This window comes from Vulpes vulpes, chromosome 1 (assembly GCF_048418805.1).
Source record: "Vulpes vulpes isolate BD-2025 chromosome 1, VulVul3, whole genome shotgun sequence".
Taxonomy (NCBI): Eukaryota; Metazoa; Chordata; class Mammalia; order Carnivora; family Canidae; genus Vulpes; species Vulpes vulpes.
Window position 1 is genome coordinate 140,156,924 of NC_132780.1, and position 22,586 is coordinate 140,179,509.

A 22,586-nucleotide genomic window follows, 5' to 3' on the forward strand; every position below is an offset into this window, starting at 1 on the left:
GCCTGCCGGACTTGAAAACCTGGCTGAGTCCCTTGGGAGAAATGAATTTACACCGGTCCCAGGAAAGACTGAGGTTGGACACAAGGAAGACCTGGTACAGAGTCTTGCTGACAGCCATCTGAGAAGCCCTAATAAATGCAGCTCACCCTAAGTCTGCTCTGAACCAACCAGGGATATTCATTGTAGGATCAGTTTGCCCTTGGTCCTCCCAATAGCTCTCAGATTTACATCTGCCCTATAACCTGGCCCCATAGAGACTATGTTTTGACTAGAACAGAAAAAAAAAGATTGGAAGTTTTGCTTAAATCACTAAACTAAGATTCAACATATTAAAATATTAAATGAGGGATCCCTGGGTGGCGCAGCAGTTTGGCGCCTGCCTTTGGCCCAGGGCGCGATCCTGGAGACCCAGGATCGAATCCCACGTCGGGCTCCCGGTGCATGGAGCCTGCTTCTCCCTCTGCCTGTGTCTCTGCCCCTCTCTCTCTCTCTCTCTCTCTGTGTGACTATCATAAATAAATAAAAAATTAAAAAAATATATATTAAATGAGTTCAGCTCTGGTCTAAACTAGCAAATGTTGAGATTATTTGGATGACCTAAGAATCAATGTAGTTGCAGACGAGGTGGTGAGAGAGAGTTGGTGACATCCATGCTGTTCAAACAGCTACCCCTACCAGTAGCCATGCTTCCTTTAAGGGTCAGGTTCAATTTGCTTTTGATAAATACTTGCTAAAGTTGGGGATCCTGTAATAACATACTGTCGAATAGGCTAAGATAGGCACTTAACACAAGTAATTTTCACACAATATAATTTTTAATGTCTATGATACAGCTGTTAACAGCATAGTTACACGTGGCCTAGAGCAGCACTTTCATGATGGTTCTCAGTACTCCTGAGGGGAGAGAGTTACAGGACCCTCAGAGGTGGCTGACTCCCTCAGCATGTTCAATGTGGACCACTCTTTGGTCTCAAGAAGATTCAGAAGTCTAATTAAACCTGGGACCAGCGTTTGATAGTGTCCAAATATCTTTGATCTGATCCTAACGCCTGGGAGAACTAGAGCCCCAGAACATGCCCCAGGCAGCACCGGAAGTCTTAAATTTTCTCCCCACTGAACACATTAGAACAGCAATGAAGTCCTTCTCTCCTTCCCATAAAAGCTTCCCTTTTTTCGCTTTTCTGAGAGAAATTAAAAACTTCTCTTACTGTCACTAGCGCAGAAAGATGGACTGTCTCAAGGAATCTTCTTTAAATATGGAGGCATTCCAGAAATATTGCTTTGCAGGATGGGTAGCTGGGGAAAGAAACAGGAAGAAGCTCCCAGAGAATGTTTTGCCCTCCACTGTAGACAATTCATGTTGTCCATGGGGGCTGTCATGGCCACCTGTATGGGTGTTCCTGGGCCCTCCAAGAGGTGAGGCCTGGTCTCCAAAGAGTGGACTCTTGTCTAATTGTTGCTCCTCTTCCAGTAAAAGGCAACCATCTAACCCAGTGTTTCCACAGATAAGCCAAGGGAGGTTATGTGGCACGTTAGGGGTGGGATGTTGCCAGAATATGCTAACAACCTGACCCTCAGCCCATAGCTCACTCCAGGCTAAGTGAGGGCATAAGAATGTGACACAGAAATAGCCTTTAACTATGTATTTGGTGAGGAAAATAATCCTGTCTTTAAGTTCTTTTGCCCCATCGTTGAAGAATTCCTCTTGTGAGCCCCCAGTGCTTTGGAGAGTGCATTACTCTTAGAAAAGTATAACATCCCCCACCTTCCACAATTATACAAATAAAATGGCTGACCTGTCAATATTGGCATTTAAAAAAAAACACGACAGCATGGCCAGTAAATTTTTTTAGACTTCTGTGCTTATGCAACAAGTGATGCTTTGAATATAGAATGAAGCAACTTGGAGCTTGTAATGGCAGACTCTTAAAAGGGGAACTGCCCTCAGGTGTGTCCAGTAGTAGGTGTAGTCCAGTCCCGGGTGGAACTGAATTCATGTGCTTTTAAGAGTGATCCACTAAGAGGCCCCCTGAGTCCACCATGAGGTGGGCCTGAATAGAGGCTCATTCATTTTTAAGTCAATCATTTAACAAATGTTTGCCAAATGCTTTTAGGGATCCTAAACTTTAAATCCCACCATCAAGAAGAGTTTGTAAGACGGCCGCCCTCCTTGGGAGATTCAGATTGGATGAGGGGGGTATCCACTTTCCTGGAGTCCACTACTTTTCAGTGTCCAGGAGGGGAGGGGGCCCTGGGGCCATCAGCCAGCCTCTGGGGCCTGGCCTGCGTCTGCACCCTCAGCTTCCACCTGGTTACTCTTGCCCAACTTTTTCAAGCTCTCCAGAAAGGCCTTCCAAGTCTCCGACACGCTCTTTTCCAGAAGCCAGCCCTCGCTTTCACATTCGGGGTCTTCAGGGTTGGACACACCTTCCAGTGCTGTGTGTAGGTAGCGCAGGCCAATCGTGATGGTCACCTGGTGGGAAGAAGAGACTTAGAGCTGGTCTGGGAGAAGTAGCTGGAGGCTAGAGCTATTAGGAAGTAATAGTTGTAAGCCACCAGCCTCTTCATCCCTGGGGCCCTTCAAGTGTGGCAGGATCTGTTGAGTCTGGGTTGATGAGGGCCTGCCCACCAGTCTGGATTGATGCTCAAGATAGCTGCCTCATCTCCAGCCCCATTCTCCTCTCTTTCTGGCCACCCTAAGCTTCTTTGGGTCCCATTCACACTTTCTTCCCTCTAGTCTTTACCATTTCCTGTTTGCCTAGAATATCGTTCCTCTCCACATTTACCTGTTAATTCAGCTTCAGCCTTCTTTGAGTGCTCCCTGCTGCTCATTCTCCCTCCCCTTCCTCTCAGATCTCGCTGTTCTGGGGGCATTAGTCCTACTCTCCTCTTCCTTGGGTCCCTGCCCCATTCCTAGCACAATCTTTAGCACATATTGGGTGTTGGGTAACCATTTGCTAGACAGAATTAAAGTCACCCCCTCCCTTCTCAACAAGCAATATCATCGTTTGTGGTTCCCTTCTACTTCTGTTGTTTTGATTAGTGTGGGGATGAGTGGGTGATTTGTTTGGATTTGTTCACCAGCAGTCACTGCATCAGGCTACAGTGCCAAAATGCCTGGGTTCAAACACCAGCCCTGGCACTTGGCCAGCCATGTGACTAAGAAACCTAAGTTTACTCATCTGGTTTACAAATTTTCAGATGGAGTGTCTCCTCCCTCATGTGCATGCTGTGACATGTCAGTATGTGTAGAGTGCAGTAAGGTGTACAGTAAGGATGAATAGATATGTCAACTGTAACTGGTTATTGGTGTGGTAAGTACTGTTTTCACTTTTCTAATGTATTGTGTTACTCACTTGTTTCTACACAGATTCATTGTTTACTCTCTCTTATACTTCTCCTTTGATAGTACAGCAAACTCCATGAGGTGGTGAGGCCTGCTAATGGAGAATGTCCACCCCCTGATCCATCTTGTTCACTCTGTCTCCCAGCCCCTAGAACAGCACCCAGTGATGATGGGACCTCAGTAAACATCTACTGAATCAATGCTCAAGGAGCATTTTATAATTATGGTTGCAGATGACATTAGTAACTAATAGTTTTAGGTTTTAGTTACTGTCTTTTGAAAGCTTAATAAATTTTTTTTTAAGATTTTATTTCTTGGGCAGCCCTGGTGGTGCAGTGGTTTAGCGCCGCCTGCAGCCCAGGACGTGATCCTGGAGACCCGGGATCGAGTCCCACGTCGGGCTCCCTGCATGGTGCCTGCTTCTCCCTCTGCCTGTGTCTCTGCCTCTCTCTCTAGCTGTGTCTCTATGAATAAATAATCTTAAAAGAAAAAAAAAGATTTTATTTCTTGGGATGCCTGGGTTGCTCAGTGGTTGGGCATCTGTCTTTGGCTCAGGGTGTGATTCCAGAGTTCCAGGATCAAGTCCCGCATCGGGATCCATGCATGGAGCTTGCTCATCCCTCTGCCTGTGTCTCTGCTTCTCTATCTGTGTGTCTCTCATGAATAAATAAAATCTTTTTTAAAAAGACGGGGTGCATTTAAATCTTTAAAAAAATAAGATTTTATTTATTTATTCATGAGAGACACAGAGAAGCAGAGACACAGGCAGATGGAGAAGCAAGCTCCTCAAAGGAGCCCTATGCAGGACTTGACTCAATCCCAGAACCCCGGGATCATGCCCTGAGCCAAAGACAGATGCTCAACTGCTGAGCCACCCAAGCATTCCAATAAAATATTTTTATAGTGGAAAAAACCTTTTCTCCTCCAGGGAGTCCTCATGGTGTACATGCTCCCACTCTGATCCTCTCCTTTCCTGAAGGAAGCCTATTGATACATTATGAATTTTGCACTTGGTAATGTTCCTCCCCTTGGTTCTTGAGTTAGGTGTCACTTCCTAACTGGATTGTGGGGCCCAGGAGGGCAAGGCTCAGGCCAGGATCCTATCGTTAGCTCAGCTAACTTCATGCCCATCGCAGAGCTCTGCCAACCAAAGTCCTCAGCTAAAAACCAGGGGTATTTACTCCCTGTTCTCAGTGAGCCAGTCCTCATCTCATGCAGTCACTAGCTTCCTGAAAAGGTGAGCAAACTGAGAGGTAGCCAGTGGAACCCCATTTTCCCACTGACTTCTGTCACCCTTTAGTCTTCTTTTCATGGGTTTTCACAACCTTCTGACTTTCTAGCAGTAAGCTTCTTGTCTGGCTCTCTATCCACTCATTCCCAAACCTCAAGGAGTCAATGACCAATAAAATGTCATTCATTTGCCTTGACATTAAAAGAAGCCCTCTCCCCCCAACCTGGCACCCCTACCCCCTGACTGTACATACAGTACCTCTAGTGTGATGTGTTAGAAGTACTCATCTCAGCTGAGGGTACAGCTATGTGTGAACTTCCATAGCACTAAGAGAGCAACTTACTTAAAGGTCACTTTCAGTGAATCTTCTCTAATGGACAAACTTTCCCCACCCAATGTTTCTGGCTTTGTACTTCCCTTGCTCTTGTTCAGCACCCAGGACAGCGCCTAGCACCCCTTAGGTGTCTAAGAACTAACTCTTCAATAAAGGAGTGAATGGCTACATCCCAAGCTCTGTACAGAGAGGAATTAAGGCTTAAAGGTAAGATCACATGAACCCACAAATAATTAGAATAACAGATAAATTGCTACCAGAGTCTCCAGAGAAGCACAAATCCAAATAGCTCCCATTTCCTAAACACAATGTACATATTATCTCCTTTTGCCCCCTCCCCCAGGAATCCCAAAGCTAAGTGCTGTCAGCCCCATATAACAGGTTAAATAACTTCCCAATACCTCAGACTGAAAAAACAAAGGCACAGGTGAACCTCTAAAACATGCAAAGTGAAAGAACCCAGACAGAAAATGTCACATATTATCATGGCATTTATATAAAATGTCCAGAATAGATAAATCCACAAGGACAGAGCACAGATTAATAGTTGCCAGGGACTTGGAAGAAAGAAGTCGGGAGTATGCTGCTTAATGGGTATGAGCTTCTCTTTGGGAGTGATAGAAATCTTTTAGAACTATGTAGATGTGGTGGTTGCACAATATTGTGAATATACTAACTGCTAATGAATTGCTCACCTTAAAATGGTTAATTTTATGTTCTATGAATTTCACCTCAATAAATTATTTTTTGAGTGACAGGAAAGAAATAAAAAATAGTGGAGGTGCTAGGGTCCAAACTTAGGCTGTCTGACCCACAGCTAAGCTGAGGACTGGTTTGGAGGAGAGAGACAGCACTCTCTTGTGCTTGTCTCAAGTCCCACCCATTCATTAAATCTAAAAGGGGCAGGTGATTCCCTCTTCCCTCCCCCCCACCTGGCCCAACCTACCTCAAAGAGCCAGACAAGTAGTGTGACAGCACCCATGGAGTTCATGAGGCTGCTGTAGTAGCTCAGCAGGGCAGCCCTGCAGCCATTCACCCACAAGTTGAGCTCCTCTGTCTGGTGGTCATAGCTGTAGTGCGCCGAATTGTTGGTGAGCTGGTACTGAATGCAGGGCCGTGGAGAACTGGGGTTGCAGCAGCTGAAGGGAACACCATCCACCAGGTATCGCCCATCCACATTGCTCTTGATGCGACTAAAGGAGAAAGATGGCTTGAGAGGGGCTCCTTGGATTCCTCACCAGGGGCCAGTTCCCCCCAACCCTTGCCTCTGAAAAGCGATAATATTCGTATATTCATTCATTCATTCATTCATTCATTCCTGGTAAATATTTGTTGTGCACTTACTATGTGCCAGCCACTGTTGTAGGAGCTGAAGATGGAGAAATGACCCTAGAGAACCAATGTCCCTGGCTTCCTAGAGCTTATATCCTTGAGGGCTGAGACAGATAATAAACCAAGAAGCAAGTCAGTAAGGAATATAGAAATTCATCCGGCCACCCTGTGTACTGCCAGGCCCTGGCATGCAATGATTTCTTGGAACCATGTCAGGCTGGTAGGAAGAGGAACAAGACAGGTGGTGACTGGGACAAGACTACCTAGCATTCATGACCAACAGCCTTTAACCCCCGGCCCCCTCTCCAACCTTCTGTCTCAATAATAAGTCACTAGAGATCAAAGCCCCCTCTGGCCAGACCAGTTCTATTCAGTAGATGTTTCCAGAAGTCCTGCTCTGGCCCAGGGCCTGTGTGGGGGCAGGGAATGAGACTGGAAACAGTTACTATCCTTGTCCTTAGCTTGCTGGCTAACCACAGTGAACTCTGCCCCTCGCCCACTGGGATCTCCTTACTCACCTGAAGGATGCAGCCCACATTATTTTTGCACTTCCATATTTACTGACATATTTGGTTAGGGCACACGATACATTTATATGGGTTGAGAATTCAAAAGGGGCAGACATCTTTACAGTGAAAGCTCTCCCCATCCTTATCAGGCATCTGGATATGTCCCAACTGACCTGAGTGAGGTTACCCCAGTGTCTTTATGTGCCAGAATTCATCAGGCTGCACACTTAAGATTTGTGCACCTGAGTATATGCATGTTATCTTAAAGTTTTTTTAAGTTGCACATGAACAATGAATTACATCATAGCAGCATACTTTTACAACAGAAGAGTAGAAAGCATGTAATTATTTAAAATATAAATTATAATTCCACCTCTGGGTATTCAAAGAAAATGAGAACATTAACTCAAGGGGCACCTGGCTGGCTCAGTAAGTGAAGCATGCGACTCTTGATCTAGGGTTGTGAGTTCAAGCCCCTCATTGAGTGTAGAAATTATTTAAAAATAAAATCTTGAAAGAAGAAAACATTAAGTTGAAAAGATAAATACATCCCTGTGTTCTTTGCAGCATTATTTATAAAACCAAGACATGGAAATAACTTAAGTGTCCATCAATGGGTGAATGGGTAAAGAAACTGATACACACACACAATGGGATATTTTTCAGCTATTAAAAAAAAGAAATCTTATAATCTTTAAAAGAAATCTATATAAAAAAAGAAATCTTGCTATTTACAACAACATGGATGGAGAACATTATTCTAAGTGAAATAATAAAGATAAAAACCATATGATCTCACTTATATGTTGAATCTAAAAACAAACAAGCCAAAAACCAGGTTTATAGGTACAGAGAAAGTTTGGTGGTTGCCAGAGGCAGGTATGGGAGGTGGGCAAAAAGGGTGAAGGTGACCAAAGTACAAGTTTCCAATTATAAATAAGTTCTGGGGATGTAATATACAGCATGGTGACTATCGTGAATAATGCTGTGTTGCCTATTCGAAAGCTGCCAAGAGAATAAATCTTAAAGTTTCTTATGGCAAGAAAAAAAATTCTGTAACTATCAAGGTGATGGATGCTAACTAGATTTATTGTGGTGATCATTTTCCATTTTATGCAAATAGAAAATAACTTGTTGTATCCTGAAACTAATACAATGTTGCATGTCAACTATACCTCAATAACAAACAAATAACAGAAATTGTTTTCAGCAATGTTAATTGAAATGGAATTTCAGTGTTTCACTTCTAAATGTCCATGTTTAGTCTCCTACTCATTCTTGTCCCTTGGCCTCCAGGTCCCCCCAACTCTAGCCAACTGTCTATCCTTCTAAGCAACACATGACAAGCAAACACAGAATCTGCAAATGTTCTTGTTTTTTCTGTTTTTTATCCAATGGTAATGTACTGTCTTGAACCCTTCTTTTTTCCCTTAGCAATATCTTAGAGATTTTTTTTATGTCTACTAGTGAAAAGTGTTTTCCAGGGTTTTAATGAGCTGCATGGTATCACCATTGTATAGATGGTCAATGGGGTACTAGTCAGTTCCCTACTGATGGATATTTAGGGTTTTCTCAGTCTCCTAGGTATTGTGAATATATCTAGAAGGTCAATTCCTAGAGGAGGCATTTTAATTTCCATTTTTCTCATTATGAATGAAGTTGAGTATTTCTGATATGTCGAAGAGTCATTTGTGGTTCCTTTTCTGTGAACTGTCGATGAGTATGATTAAGATTTTAGAGGGGATCCCTGGGTGGCGCAGCAGTTTGGCGCCTGCCTTTGGCCCAGGGCGCGATCCTGGAGACCCGGGATCGAATCCCACGTTGGGCTCTCGGTGCATGGAGCCTGCTTCTCCCTCTGCCTGTGTCTCTGCCTCTCTCTCTCTGTATGACTATCATAAATAAATAATAAAAAAAAATTTTTTTAAAAGATTTTAGGAATGTTCTGCACGATGTGGCCTCCTTAGTTCCAGAACAATCCTAGCCTGGGTTATGGTGACCATATTTCCATATGCCCTGCAGTCCCTGACCTCTACTTCCTGGGCAGGACCCTTGCCCAGAGAATGGGTGGTCTGGGTGTACAAGGGATTCAGGACAGTGATAAGAGCAGAACCACCTGAACTTACTCCCAGTCCATTCCTCTGAACAAATTCCTTACCCTCTCTGGCCCTCAGCTTCCTCATCTGTAAAATGGAGTTGACATGAAGATCATATGAAGGGATGTGTGTAAAAAGTCTTAGAAGAGTGGCTGGTACCATTGCACTATGGCTGGTGCAATAAGTGTGGATTCATGGCCAAGCCTGGATGGGGTGGCAGAGCAAGAGCCTTCACATGTTCAGGGAATGGCTGTGACAATGGAACAGACCACTCAGCCCCACTGGGGAACAGTGACTGTGAGCAGGTGGCAGGATTTCTGCCAACTGTGAAGAAGAGGCTATGAGAGCCTTCTGTGAGAACAGCAACCATATCCGTGAGGGCAGAGCTCACCACTGGCCTGAGGTAGGCTCTATTAGACATTTGTCACTGACTGAAGTGGTTGCTAATGAAATTCTTGCTTGGGAACGCCTGGGTGGCTCAGCGGTTGAGCATCTGTCTACCTTCGGCCCAGGGCGTGATCCTGGAGTCCCAGGATCGAGTCCCACATCGGGCTCCCTGCGTGGAGCCTGCTTCTCCCTCTGCCTGTGTCTTTGCCTCTCTCTGTGTGTCTCTCATGAATAAATAAAATATTTTTTAAAAAATGCTTGCTTGAGCCAAACTGAGTGCACTGAGCACAGTGGGAACAGAAACCACTCTGCTCTCCCCCTGCAGCCCTTAGCTCAGCACCCAGTGGTGGAGCCCTGGGTGGTCCAAGACAAGAGGACTGAAGCAGAAGGGCCATCAGTTTGGGGTTCCTGTCCCCCTCTTGAGAGGCCAGCAGTCCCTGCACAACTGGACAGACAATAGTCTCCAACCCCCATGACCAACCCTACCATGCCTCATGAGCCTGGGGGTCTCTGAGTTCAAATACTGTCTGTCCCCTTCCTGACCTGCAGACTGTCCCTTGAGCCCGCTCCTACTAGCACAACATCCTGGGTGGGCCATTCGCGATGTTCCATAAGAAGAGTGGGTATAGTAGAGGGACCTAGCCTCTGAGACCCAAATCTGCATTTCTGATCTGTGGACCTTCATCCTCTGAGTCTGTGTGAGGTGGGGATTACCACCTCCCCATCTTGGGAGCTGTGGGAGCTGTAAATGAAGCAAGGTGCAGAATGTACCACCTAGGCAGAACCTTGCAATCCCCAGATTGTTCTACAGAGGAAGAAGTGTTGCCCAAGCAGGGCAGGGCCTCACCCAAAGCCAGACAGGAAGTGGAGAACCAGGCCAACAGCAGTTGCCCACTCCTGCCCTCAGAGCTTCTTCAGAGTCTCTCAGGTCCTTCCTGTCTGTTGGCTTTTCTTCTTAAGTTTCCTGGGAAAGCATGCCCTCCTCCCTTGTTCCCTGTCCCAGAAACCCTTTCCTGTCCACCATTCTGTCTCCGTATGCACTCTCCAGGTGTCTTAAGCTGGGGTAAAGCCTACAGACCTGCCTCATACATAATACATGTGTATCTGAAGTGAAGGTGAGGCCTACAGTTGTGTGGGCTGTGGCCAGTATAGGCTCTGAGCTACCCTCACTCTGCAGGCTGGCCTTCTCCAGAGCCCTTATCCTCCCACCTCAGCTAGCTCACCCCTGCAAGTGGAGAAGTCACCTTTTGCTAGCCTCCTTAAGGCAAAGCTGTGTCTTCCCTCAGACTGGGGCTCCCTGGGGGCAGGGCTGTGTCTCCCCTCAGACTGGGGCTCCCTGAGGGCAGGGCTGTGTCTCCCCTCAGACTGGGGCTCCCTGAGGACAGGGCTGTGTCTCCCCTCAGACTGGGGCTCCCTGAGGACAGGGCTGTGTCTCCCCTCAGACTGGGGCTCCCTGAGGACAGGGCTGTGTCTCCCCTCAGACTGGGGCTCCCCGAGGGCAGGGCTGTGCCTCCCCTCAGACTGGGGCTCCCTGGGGGCAGGGCTGTGTCTCCCCTCAGACTGGGGGTCCTTGAGGGCAGGGCTGTGTCTCCCCCTCAGACTGGGGCTCCCTGAGGACAGGGCTGTGTCTCCCCTCAGACTGGGGCTCCCTGAGGGCAGGGCTGTGTCTCCCCTCAGACTGGGGCTCCCTGAGGCAGGGCTGTGTCTCCCCTCAGACTGGGGCTCCCTGGGGCCAGGGCTGTGTCTCCCCCTCAGACTGGGGGTCCTTGAGGGCAGGGCTGTGTCTCCCCCTCAGACTGGGGCTCCCCGAGGACAGGGCTGTGTCTCCCCTCAGACTGGGGCTCCCCGAGGGCAGGGCTGTGTCTCCCCTCAGACTGGGGCTCCCCGAGGGCAGGGCTGTCTGTGTCTCCCCTCAGACTGGGGCTCCCTGAGGGCAGGGCTGTGTCCCCCTCAGACTGGGGCTCCCTGAGGGCAGGGCTGTGTCCCCCTCAGACTGGGGCTCCCCGAGGGCAGGGCTGTGTCTCCCCTCAGACTGGGGCTCCCTGAGGGCGGGGCTGTATCTCCCCTTTTTGCCTTCCCTCACCACCTGCAGTACTTTATGTCCAATAACTACTCAAAAAAGAAATCTTCAAGGACATACTAGTACTGCACTGCTATATACCAAGTGCTCTATGTGTATTAATTCCGTTTACTCTCCCACACCCCTATCATGTCATTTCTCAGATGAGAAAACGGAGTCTGACAGAGGTCAAGTGAATTGCCAAGGTTCCGCAAGTGTCACTCAGCTCCCATTCCAGTTGGTGATTGACCACTCATTATCAGTTACACTCCTGCCTCTCCCATTCCCCTCCACTGTTCATTTCCATATGGCTCTCCTTGTTGATTTATTGATTTATCTCCTAAACTATGTTGGTTTTTTCAGGAAAACTCTGACAGGATGATTTTCCCAAGTCATATATGACTTGGCTATGAAAGAGTATGCTAGAAAACAGATCTTACCTTAATCAAGACCCTTACAAGCCCGGGTGAGCCCTGAGCAGAGCAAGATTTGTAGCCTGGGAAATACTCTGATATAAATAGCCAGCTCACCACCTAAGGAGCTCTCCTCGCCTGGCTTTGCCTTAAGAGGGTGAGTGGGGCCTTAATCTGTGGTTAGAACTAAGATAAGCACTAAGTAAACAAGGTGATGATTCTAGAGGAGAGGGGGAGCTATTTCCAGAGATATAGGACCCCAACAGATCCCAGGCTGGGGGCCCAGGGAATTCCCAGCCTCCATCAAGCCTGGCCTGCCTCCCCCATGCTGTCCTGGGCCTTGTCCTCAGGAAGCTCCAGTCTGAGGAGGAGAAACCACACAGCCTTTAAGAAGCCCCAGTCTGAGTGGGGAGAGACTTCAGGGAGCTCCAGTCTGAGGGGAGAGACACAGCACTGCCTCAGGGAGCCCCAGACTGAGCGGGGAGATATAGGCCTGCCCTCAGGGAGCTCGTAGCCAAGATCTAGTCTTCTTGAGATATCTGTAAATTGTTCAGAAAGAATGAACAGAAGCATGTAGCCTGTGGGTTCCCTGCGTGGGATGGGAAGTGAGAGAGCTTGGTGCTAGCCTCTCTTTCAGGCTGAAGGCTCCAGGCCAAGCACTCCTGGCTAACAGTTCCTGGCACCAAGGTGTCTCACAAGACACTAAAGTTCTGGTCATCATGAAAGCAGAGGGAAGCTTTAAAGGAATTGTTATAAGTTGGCTGAAGACTTCATGTCCTTCCTCATGTGATACATTAAGATACACACAGGGCACCCTAGGAGTGTTCTTGCCAAAACTAAACCCAAATCCAAGCACACTTCAGCCCTAACTACTAGCTTATGGGAAAATACAGGGGACAGAAAAACAAGTTAGGTGACACCACTTGGCTGCAATTGCCATTGCCCAATTGAGAATGTGAGGAATACTTCAGGACAAATGACCCAGTTCCTTCAATACACACATGGCATGACAGTAACTGTTACAAAGTAAAAGAGACAAAAGCGATCAAAGAACCAAATGCAAAGTGTGGGCTTGGTTTGGATCCTGATTTGAACAAACTAACTGTAAAAGATAGTTTGAGGGATCCCTGGGTGGTGCAGCGGTTTAGCGCCTGTCTTTGGCCCAGGGCGCGATCCTGGAGACCCGAGATCGAATCCCACGTCGGGCTCCCGGTGCATGGAGCCTGCTTCTCCCTCTGCCTGTGTCTCTGCCTCTCTCTCTCTCTCTCTCTCTCTCTCTCTCTCTGTGACTATCATAAAAAAAAATTTTTTTTTAATTTAAAAAAAGATAGTTTGAGACAATCTGAGAAAATTAAACAAACTAGATATTAGATGATCTTGCTGCTAGTTTTGTTGGGTATGATTACTATTGTGTTTATGTCAAACAAAAGGAAAAAGGCAAAAAACAAATCCTATGTACCTGTTAGAAATGCCTCCTAAAGAGACACCTGTGTGGCTCAGTGGTTGAGCATCTGCCTCTGGCTCAGGTCATGATCCTGGGGTCCTAGGATTGAGTCCTACATCAGGCTCACTGCAGGGAGCCTACCTCTCCCTCTGCCTATGTCTCTGCCTCTCTCTGTGTGTCTCTCATGAATAAATAAATAAAAATATTTTTAAAAAAAGAGAAGAAAGAAAGGCCTCCTAAAGTATTTACAGGTAAAAGAAAATGATGCCTGGGATTTGCTTTAAGATACTCAGAGAGGATAATGTGTGTTTGGGAGGGTGGTATAGATGAAACAAGAGAGTGAAAATGTGGATATTTGTTGAAGCTAAGAGAGGTATACATGGAAAGTCATTATAACCTCTCTACTTATGTGAATACTTGAAATTTTCCATAACAAAAGTTGGAACTGCAATAGAATAAAAGAAGCACTGGTTGATGGGGCAGCCCAAGTGGCACAGCGGTTTAGCGCCACCTGCAGCCCAGGGTGTGATCCTGGAGACCTGGGATCGAGTCCCACGTCGGGCTCCCTGAGTGGAGCCTGCTTCTCCCTCTGCCTGTGTTTCTGTGCCTCTCTCTGTGTCTCTCATGAATGAATAAATAAAATCTTAAAAAAAAAAAAAAAAGCACTGGTTGAGAACTACAAATCTTTGTCCCAATAACTTGCTCTGAAGAGTGTCGCTGAAGGAGGCAGCATGTGCAGCCTCTGCTCCTCCCTCTGAAGGCCTCCTCCAGTTATAATGGAGCATGTTGGGCAGCCCGGGTGGCTCATTGGTTTAGCGCCACGCTCAGCCCAGGGCGTGATCCTGGAGACCTGGGATCCAGTCCTGCATTGGGCTCCCTGCATGGAGCCTGCTTCTCCCTCTGCCTGTGTCTCTGCCTCTGTGTGTGTGTGTGTGTGTGTGTGTATGTGTCTCGTGAATAAATAAATAAAATATTTTTTTAAAAATGGAGCATGTCTCCTTGCCCCAGGAGCACCAGGCCAGAGCCAGTGAGAAGGTAAACACAGAAGGTAGAGCAGAGCCCAGCCTTGTTTGCCACAGGCTCAGGGAGCCTAGATGGCGCCTCTGGTGTCTGTGAGGCCACCTCTCAATTTTCTGAAGAACTGGAATCCAGTCATAATCCACAGAAGTTTCTCAAGCGTAGGTCATCTCTGCCCACACCTGCCAGGTGTGGATAACATGGCAGACAAGAAGACGGAGAAAGACAAGATGAGAGAGGACAATGAGTCGCCACCCTCAAAGGGACCTGGATGATTCAAAGTTTCAGTCAGGGCAAGAATTCATTTACCACTGAAGCTGTACAAGGTGACTTTCACATCACTGGAAAGCTGGGCAGGAGAGTGGAAGGAGCACATTTACAACGAGACTCCATACAATGGGATATAATCTGTCCATGAAAAGGAAGGACATTATAATAAATGTGGCAACGTGCTTGAACTTGGAAAACATTATGCTAAGTCAAGGAAGCCAGGTCCCAAAGGACCAATATTATATGATTTCATCCAAATGAGATGTCCAGAAGAGGGAGGAATATAGAGACAGAGAGGAGACTCATGGTTCCTTAGAGCCAGGCCACGGAGGCTAGGGAGTGAAAGCCAGAGAGTACAGGGTGTCCCTGACTCATGATGAGAATGTTCTAAAGTGGGCTATGGTATTGCCTGGGTAGCACACTCTGTGAACATGCCAAAAACCATTGAACTGTCCACTTTAAATGGGTGAGTTATAAAAAATGTGAGTTCTCTCAATAAGTCTGTTTTTTAAAAAATTGACCCCCACTTCTTGCTAACCTGAAGCTCAGATCTCTCATCTATAAAATAGCAATAACAACACCTAAAAAAAATTACAACCCCCCAGGGAGGGATTTTGTGCAGAATAAATGTGGGACCTGGCAACACAGTGATGGGCCAGACTAGGGATGGGGTGTGGCCAGCAGGCTGTGTGCTTGGGATGGCTGGGGTAGGGTGAGCAAGAAGATTCTAAGCTCTTATAAAAACCTTCAATTGATGGGGCACCTGGGTAGCTCAGTCAGTTAGGTAGCTCAGTCACCTAGCTTAGTCAGTTAGGTGTCTGCTTTTGGCTCTGTCTCATGAATAAATAAATAAAATCTTTAAAAATTGATTGATTAATTGATTTATGAGAGACACAAGAAAGGCAGAGACACAGGAAGAGGGAGAAGCAGACTCCCTGTGGGGAGCCAATGTGGGACTCGATCCCAGGACCCTGGGATCACAAATTGAGCGGAAGGCAGATGCTCAACCACTGAGCCCCCCAGGTGTCCCAGTAAGTGTAAAAAAAAAAAATTTCCATACTCCAACCAGCTCACTGCTCCTGGGATCACTCCCAGAGTCGTCAAGGTCAAGGAGAACACTGAGACCCACTCCAGACTTTTGCTGGCTCCTGCGAACTTGGTGGTGAGGAAAAAGAGAAAAAAGGTGAAGAATTCCTTTAAAAAAAAAATCTTGTTGGAAGATGATGCTGCTCCCTGGCCCTGCCCTCCTGCCCAGCCCCATCTGCTTCTTTCTGCTTCTGCTGCCTCCAGATCCTCTCCTTGAGGGTGCTACTGAGAAAAGCCCCAAAAAGTTAAATGCTTACCACTTCTCAGTACCTGGCCTCTCAAAAAAATAAATACACTTTAGACTGTTGAGAGGAGGATTTGCAGGGGCCAGCTTTGTCAGGTAAACTTAATAATCCTCTTAAGGAAAGCAGTTACAATAAGAAAAAAATTTGAGCATCCGGAATGGGAGAAAGTGCCAGCCCACATTCTCGCATTCATCTCTTTGTTCCTTCTTTCCACCAGCAGATGAGGGCAAATCCAGCCCCACACTGAGAAACCTCCCCTCGCTCACAGGCGTTGTCCACTGGTCATTAACGTGAGAACGTGTGGGAAGCAGTGACACAGTGACAGTGACCCTATCAGGCTGTACTCTCGCCAGCACAGGAGTGTGACCTCACAGGAGGTTTGGGAAAGAGAAAGGCATTTCAGTTCCACCACTGTGTCTTGAGACCAGCTTTGCGGCAAGTTACAGCCAACAGATACATTGTTTACCTGGAAACTTAGCCTAAGAAAAGTAAGAGAGAGACAGAGATATAGAACAACTTGGAGAATTTCTCTATTCTGGGAGATTTGGGAATAATTACAGAGAGATTTTATAAGTCCCTCCAATGACCAACTCTGTGCAGAAGGCAATCAAGGAAGATGACAGGAAAAAGTGAAAGCCCTTTCTTATTTGCTCACAAAAGCTGTTTCAGCTTCTCCTCCTCTCCCACCCCTATCCCCAGGAATTCTGCTTGTCCCTCCTGCGGGCAGCTTGTGTAAGTCATGCCACCTGTGCTGTCCCTGCAAGACCCGTCACCTAGGAAGGGCAAAGCGGTTTACTAGCCTCTCCTTGACTAGGGATTTGTAGCAGTAATCCCCATCCACAGAGAAAATAGAATCCCAAGCAGTGACCTTCAATCTGACTTCTCTTCCATCTGAGGTGCAGCTAAGCTAGCCATCTGGGGTTCATGGGTGTTGTCTGGGCTTCAGCCAGGCCCTGCTGCCAGCATGCGCAACACCCCGCGTGCAAGTCCCCTTGGACTCACCAGCCTTACTCAGGACAACCCTGGGTGAACATCTGACTCCTGGATGAATAGCTGACCCCTTGCCTCAGCCAGGAAGTGGGTTGGATAGGATGGAAAGAAGAAGTGAGGATGAGCCGCCGGCTCAGGGAAAGCTGTCCTTTCTCTGGAAAATGACTTGAAACCCATAATAGTGGGTCTTTTGAGAAGAGCAGCGTGCTGGAGTCAGCCACTGTTACCTCTACCTCTCGCTCACCAGTACCTCCCTACGTTGCACCTCAGGATTTTATTTTTCTTTCTTTTTTTTTAAGATTATTTATTTATTAAAGACAGAGAGAGAGGCAGAGACACAGGCAGAGGGAGAAGCAGGCTCCCTGCAGGGAGCCCAATGCGGGACTGGATCCTGGGTCTCCAGGATCACGCCCTGGGCTGGAGGCAGATGCTCAACTGCTGGGCCAACCGGGGATCCCCCAGGATTTTATTTTTCTACAAACCGCAAATACTTTAGAAACTTTATGGTGTCACACTATCTTGATTCAAGGAGAAAACACCAACAGGCATCTTAATGGGCACCTGCTGTATGCCAGGCTCTAGACAGAGCTAGGAGTGACCACCAAGATTACCTATTCCAGTGCCTTCATTTAAAAGATGGGCAAGCAAGATACCAGAGTGGCAAGTGACTTACCCGAGGTTACAAGCTGATATCCAACACAGCCAAAACTATAGCCTAGACCTCCTGACTGCCCTGTCCTCTGCTCTTTCCACCACCCCCAAGGACATACACCTTGAGAACGGTTGCTCGATGTCAGAAGGTTGGAAAACAAGGGAACTAACCAGGAAATTTAAGCTTCTGGGACCAAATGCAGAAACCTGGAGTGAATGAGACAAATGGCCAAATAACATCTCAGTACTTGTGATCTCTGAATGCCCCATCCCTACCATATGAAGCAGGCACACCTTCCTTCCTGGGTCTTCCTCCCTGGAGACTCCTAACCAAGCAACTTATATAACTTGACACCTTCCTCCCAGACATTCCTTAGCCAGACATCAGGTGGAGCATATGATATCGCCATCTCTACAGGTCAAGAATATTAGCGTATTAGCAATTAATTTTATATGGACCAGCTGAATCCAGCCACACACACACAGTATTAAGTTGTGCACACTGAGCACCCGGTGGGCCTCTGGCCCCAGGGCTGGAGACCACTCACTCTTTGACTTCTTTGGAGGAAAAGTCCAGGTAGCGATTGCTGATCCACTGAATCTCAAACCAATCTCGAAAGCCATTGTTGCCACAGCATTTGAACTCAATCTGCAGCAAGTCGATGGTCTTCTTCATGAAACACCTGCCCGGGGTATCTGTGTCTCGGTAGTACTTCATGCCGTTCTTGAGCCCGTGGGCCAGGGTGCTCTCCAGTGAGCCCCGCATCAGGAAGCAGCAGAGGGTCACCAGGAAGAGGGCAATGTTGAAGAGGACACAGACAGCCAGGTACGGCTTCAGCCAGGGCTTCCACTTGGCGTACTTGGCAGGGTCCAGGGCATCGTAGCAGATCTTGCCAGCCAGAGAGTTGAAGACACAGGACAGCACCCCCATCACTATCAAGGAGTTGGGCACAAAATGGCTCTCTGAATTATTCATCACATCGCTCCTCTTCCGCAGTTCGATCTTAAGGAATAGCCCTAGGCTGAAGATGATGATGCCAGCCAACACGGAGAGCCAGTTCATGAGCCAGAGCCCTTGGGCCAACTTCACCCGCTTCTTCTGGTCAAATTTGACTTTCAGCAGCGCCATTCTCGCCGAGTGCAGTGCAGGCAGCTCCCCAGCACAGCTCCCACTCCTGACTGCAGTGAGCCCGGGGGCTTGAAAACTCAGGGCTCTGGGCAGGGAGCAGATGGCCCACGCTGCAGGGAGCTGCCCTGGGAGCTGCCCATGTTGGGCCCCTTAGCCTGGGACCCCCGTTAACCTCGTAGCAGGAGCAGGGGCCTCAGAGTCGCAGCTCATGAAGGGGCCAGGTCTCTGCGATGTTTCTGCAGCTTCCTTCCCAGCCAAGCAGGCAGAGCCTGAACGCAGCAGATTAAAAGTGGGGTCCACAGGGCATCTCGCTAATCTCTTTAGCCAGGTTCATCCCATTAGAGAAAGCTGTGCCAGTTTCAGAACATGGCCAAGAGAAGCCTAAATGGACACACTGCAGCAGAGAGCTCTGGGTTCAGCTTGAAAAATGAGAGACAAAACGCAAGACTGACCAGGGGAATGGGCTCTGCCTAAGGGCTGGCTCAGGTCACATGTCTCCCCAGAGGCCCGTTTCTAGGCCAAACTCCTTCAAATTTAAAAATTTCTATGGGACAAAAAACATTATTATCCAAGCTGAAAAAAGAAATTAATAACATGTAAAAAAAAAAAAAAAGAATCAGTAAGCATTTTTGAAAGCTCCCACAACCCCACAATCAAAAGAAAGATCAACAATTGACTAGAAAAACAGTAAAAGGGCAGCCCTGGTGGCCCAGTGGTTTAGCGCCTTCACCCTGGGGTGTGATCCTGGAGACCCGGGATCGAATCCCACGTCAGGCTCCCTGCATGGAGCCTGCTTCTCCCTCTGCCTGTGTCTCTGCCTCTCTCTCTCTCTCTCTGTGTGTGTGTGTGTGTGTATGTGTGTGTGTGTCTCATGAATAAATAAATAAAATCCTAAAAAAAAAAAAAAAGAAAAAGAAAAACAGTAAAAGACAGGAACAGGTGATTTATAATAGGCAAACTTGGAAAGTCCAATCTGGAAAAGATGTTCAATCTCAGTAGAACACAGGGAAAGACAATTAAGATAATAATAAAAGATCAAATTGGATCCATCAGATTAAACATCTGTCAAAATTCTGTCACCAAACAGCATAAACAAAGATAGTAGATAAGGACTCTAAATTTTTTACGTTTAAAATTAACAGATTTTTTTCTTTTTTTCTCTTAAGATTTATTTATTCATGAGAGACACAGAGACAGAGAGGCAGAGACAAAGGCAGAGGGAGAAGCAGGCTCCCACAGGGAGCCCGGTGCAGGACTTGATCCCAGGACCCCAGGGTCACGACCTGAGCCAGAGGCAGATGCTCAACTACTGAGCCACCCATGCGTCCCAGCAGATTTTATTTCTTAAAGCAGTTCTAGGTTTACAAAAAAAAAAAGAAAAAAAAGAGCAAAAAGTACAGAGTTTCCATATACTCCTTTCTCACAACCAGTTTTCCTCACAATTATCATCTTGTGCCTGTTGTGGTACGTTTGTACAACTGATGAACAAATATTGGTGGTATTATTATTATTATTATTTATTATAAACTAAAGCCCATAGTTTACATTAGAGTTCACTTGTGTTGTACACAACACAATGGGCTTTGCCAAATGCACAGTGTCATGCATTCACTATTATCAGGTCATACAGAATCATACAGGATACTTTCACTGCTCTTAACAATCCCTATGTTTCACCTATTGATTCCTCCTTCCCTCCCTGCCCAACCCCGGGGCAACCAAGCTCTACAGTTTTATCTTTTCCAGAATGTCATGTAATTGGAATCATAGTCTTTTCAGACTGGTTTATTTCCCTTAGGAATGTGCACTTGGTATTTCTCCACACCTTTTTGTGACTTGTAGCTCATTTCTATTTATTGCTAAATAATAATTCCATTAATCTGGATGTACCATGGTTTTTATTTATCAATTCACCAATTAAATGGCATCGTGGTTGCTTCCAGTTTTTGGCAATTATAAAAAAAAGCTGCTATAAACACTTGTATGCAGGTTTTTGTGTGGATATAAGTTTTAAAATCATTTGGGTAAATATCTAGGAGCACAATTAATGAGTCATATGGTAAGACTATGTTTAGCTTTGTAAGAACTGCCAAATTATCTTCCTAAGTGGCTGTACCATTTTACATCCCCACAAGCAATGGAGGAGTTCCTGTTGCTCCACATACTCACCAGCACTTGGTTCTTAGCATTCTGGATTTTAGGCATCTCACTCTTGCTTTAATGTGCATTTCCTTGAGGACATATGATGTGGAGCATCTTTTCATATGTTTAAATGCCTTCTTTGGTGAGGTATCTGTCCAGTGCTTTTGCCCACTTTTTAATTGGGGTTTTTGGGAGTTTTTAGACTGTAAATTTTGGGAAAGTAATTTATCTCTATTAACATTTAATATGCACATTCCCAAGTGCCTGGGTGGCTCAGTCAGTTAAGCATCTGCCTTCGGCTCAGGTCATGACCCCAGGGTCCTGGGATAGAGTCTTGCATCAGGCTGCCTGCTGAGCAGGGAGTCTGCTTCTCCCTCTCCTTTTCCCTCTCCTCCTCCCCCTGCTTGTGCTCTCTCTCATGCTCTCTCTCTCTCAAGTAAATAAATAAAATCTTTTAAAATAAATAAAAAATAAAGTAAAATAAAATGCATATTCCCAATGATTCAGCAATGCCACTTCTCAAACAACCTGTGCATATAAGCACAAAGTGTTTAAGGAACAAACCAATTTTGTCCTCAAATTCATGTCCACCAAATACCAAAGAAGGCTTCATGCTGCCTGTGAGTTCAAGGCAGTCAGTAGGTCAGGTCTCCAACCTGGAACCTCGTTTCTTCCCTTATGCGCATCGGATCCACTAGATCCACCACTTGCATGTTCCTCTTTAAGATCTCCAAATCACTAAGTAGAATCAAAGGAGTATTTCTCCAGATAGAGGAGGTATGGAAACAAAGCAATGAGTTTTTTTCCTCCAATGCAGTCACCTTAAAACAAAACACCTATTTCCTTGCTCCACCCAAGTTTGGACTCCAATTTGGGAGTGACCGAGGCCCAGTTCTAAGACATATAGGAAAAGCAACCTTCTTATTTTATTGTCACACCACATTTTTGGGTAAAAAACTACATTATCCAGAATAATCACTCTTTTAATAGCCAAGACTTGGCTTCTAAGCAGCTTTGGATCTTCAAAGGATTTCAACTCTTCACCATCAGAAGAAACATTGAAAAGAATGTGCTGCAGTTTCTGGAGTTTGGTTTAGTTTTCGTTTTTTCCCAAGAGAGAATGTTCAGACAACCGGAAGTGTGACCAGACTCAGACCTCATATGCCCAAAATCTGAAGACCAACCATCCTGAGATAAAATGGGTGTGGATGATAGTGAAGTTATCTCAGAGAACCTCTTTGGAACATGCAAGAGAAAATCAGAACGAAGGAGAGGACGAAAAAATTGGTGTTGAAACCAGAAACAAAAATTTAAAAATAGCCCTACCAGAATAACCCGATTAGCCAAGGACTTCTTTCTCCTCAATTGACCAGTTGTACAGCGCGAGGAGGGGCAGCGTGGAGTCCCGGGCAGGTCGGTGGTTGCCCCCTGGTGGCCAGAAATGGAATGGCTTCAAGTGTTTGGAAAAGGGTAGATTTCTCCTCTCAGGATAGAATGGGCCATTATCTAGAAAGGAAAAAGAGAAAGAAGAGACATCAGGAATGTCCCTGGCCATACCTTTCAGGTAAGAAGTGAGGCAAAATATGGTGAGGATCAAGCAGAGAATAGTAGACTGCAGAGGACAGAATAATGAATCTCTGCTGGAGGATGGGGGAAAGCTGGCTCCCTCCCCCATTAAACCAATGAAGGTGAGTCTAGATGCTATCAATCTAGGATAAAGATAATAAAATAGGAGACGCCTGGGTGACTCAGCAGTTGAGCATCTGCCTTTGGCTGGGGGCGTGATCCCCAAGTCTTGGGTTTGAGTCCCACGCTGGGCTTCCTGCATGGAGCCGGCTTCTTCCTCTGCCTGTGTCTCTGCCTCTCTCTGTGTCTATCATGAATAAATAAATAAAATCTTAAAAGACA

The 22,586-nt window shown here is 46.5% G+C and overlaps 1 protein-coding gene across 1 annotated transcript; it reads right to left on the minus strand.

Moving 5' to 3' along the window:
* Positions 1-796: 796 nt before the first annotated feature.
* Positions 797-19,038, minus strand: PRPH2 (peripherin 2). The gene is made up of 3 exons (XM_025991210.2): positions 17,956-19,038; positions 5,858-6,104; positions 797-2,473 (listed from the first exon to the last, which is right to left on the minus strand). The coding sequence occupies exons 1-3, from the start codon at positions 18,534-18,536 to the stop codon at positions 2,261-2,263; spliced, it is 1,041 nt and encodes a 346-aa protein (XP_025846995.2). The 5' UTR covers positions 18,537-19,038; the 3' UTR covers positions 797-2,260.
* Positions 19,039-22,586: the final 3,548 nt, after the last annotated feature.

What these genes read in the sequence shown, in the direction of transcription:
- PRPH2 (XM_025991210.2), bottom strand. Translation starts at nt 18,536, where the DNA reads ATGGCGCTGCTGAAAGTCAAATTTGACCAGAAGAAGCGGGTGAAGTTG. An exon ending in TCCTCCAAAGAAGTCAAAGA is followed by an intron (nt 6,105 to 17,955) that starts GTGAGTGGTCTC and finishes TTTCTCCTTTAG; the next exon opens with TCGCATCAAGAGCAATGTGG. An exon ending in TACTTGTCTGGCTCTTTGAG is followed by an intron (nt 2,474 to 5,857) that starts GTAGGTTGGGCC and finishes TCTTCCCACCAG; the next exon opens with GTGACCATCACGATTGGCCT.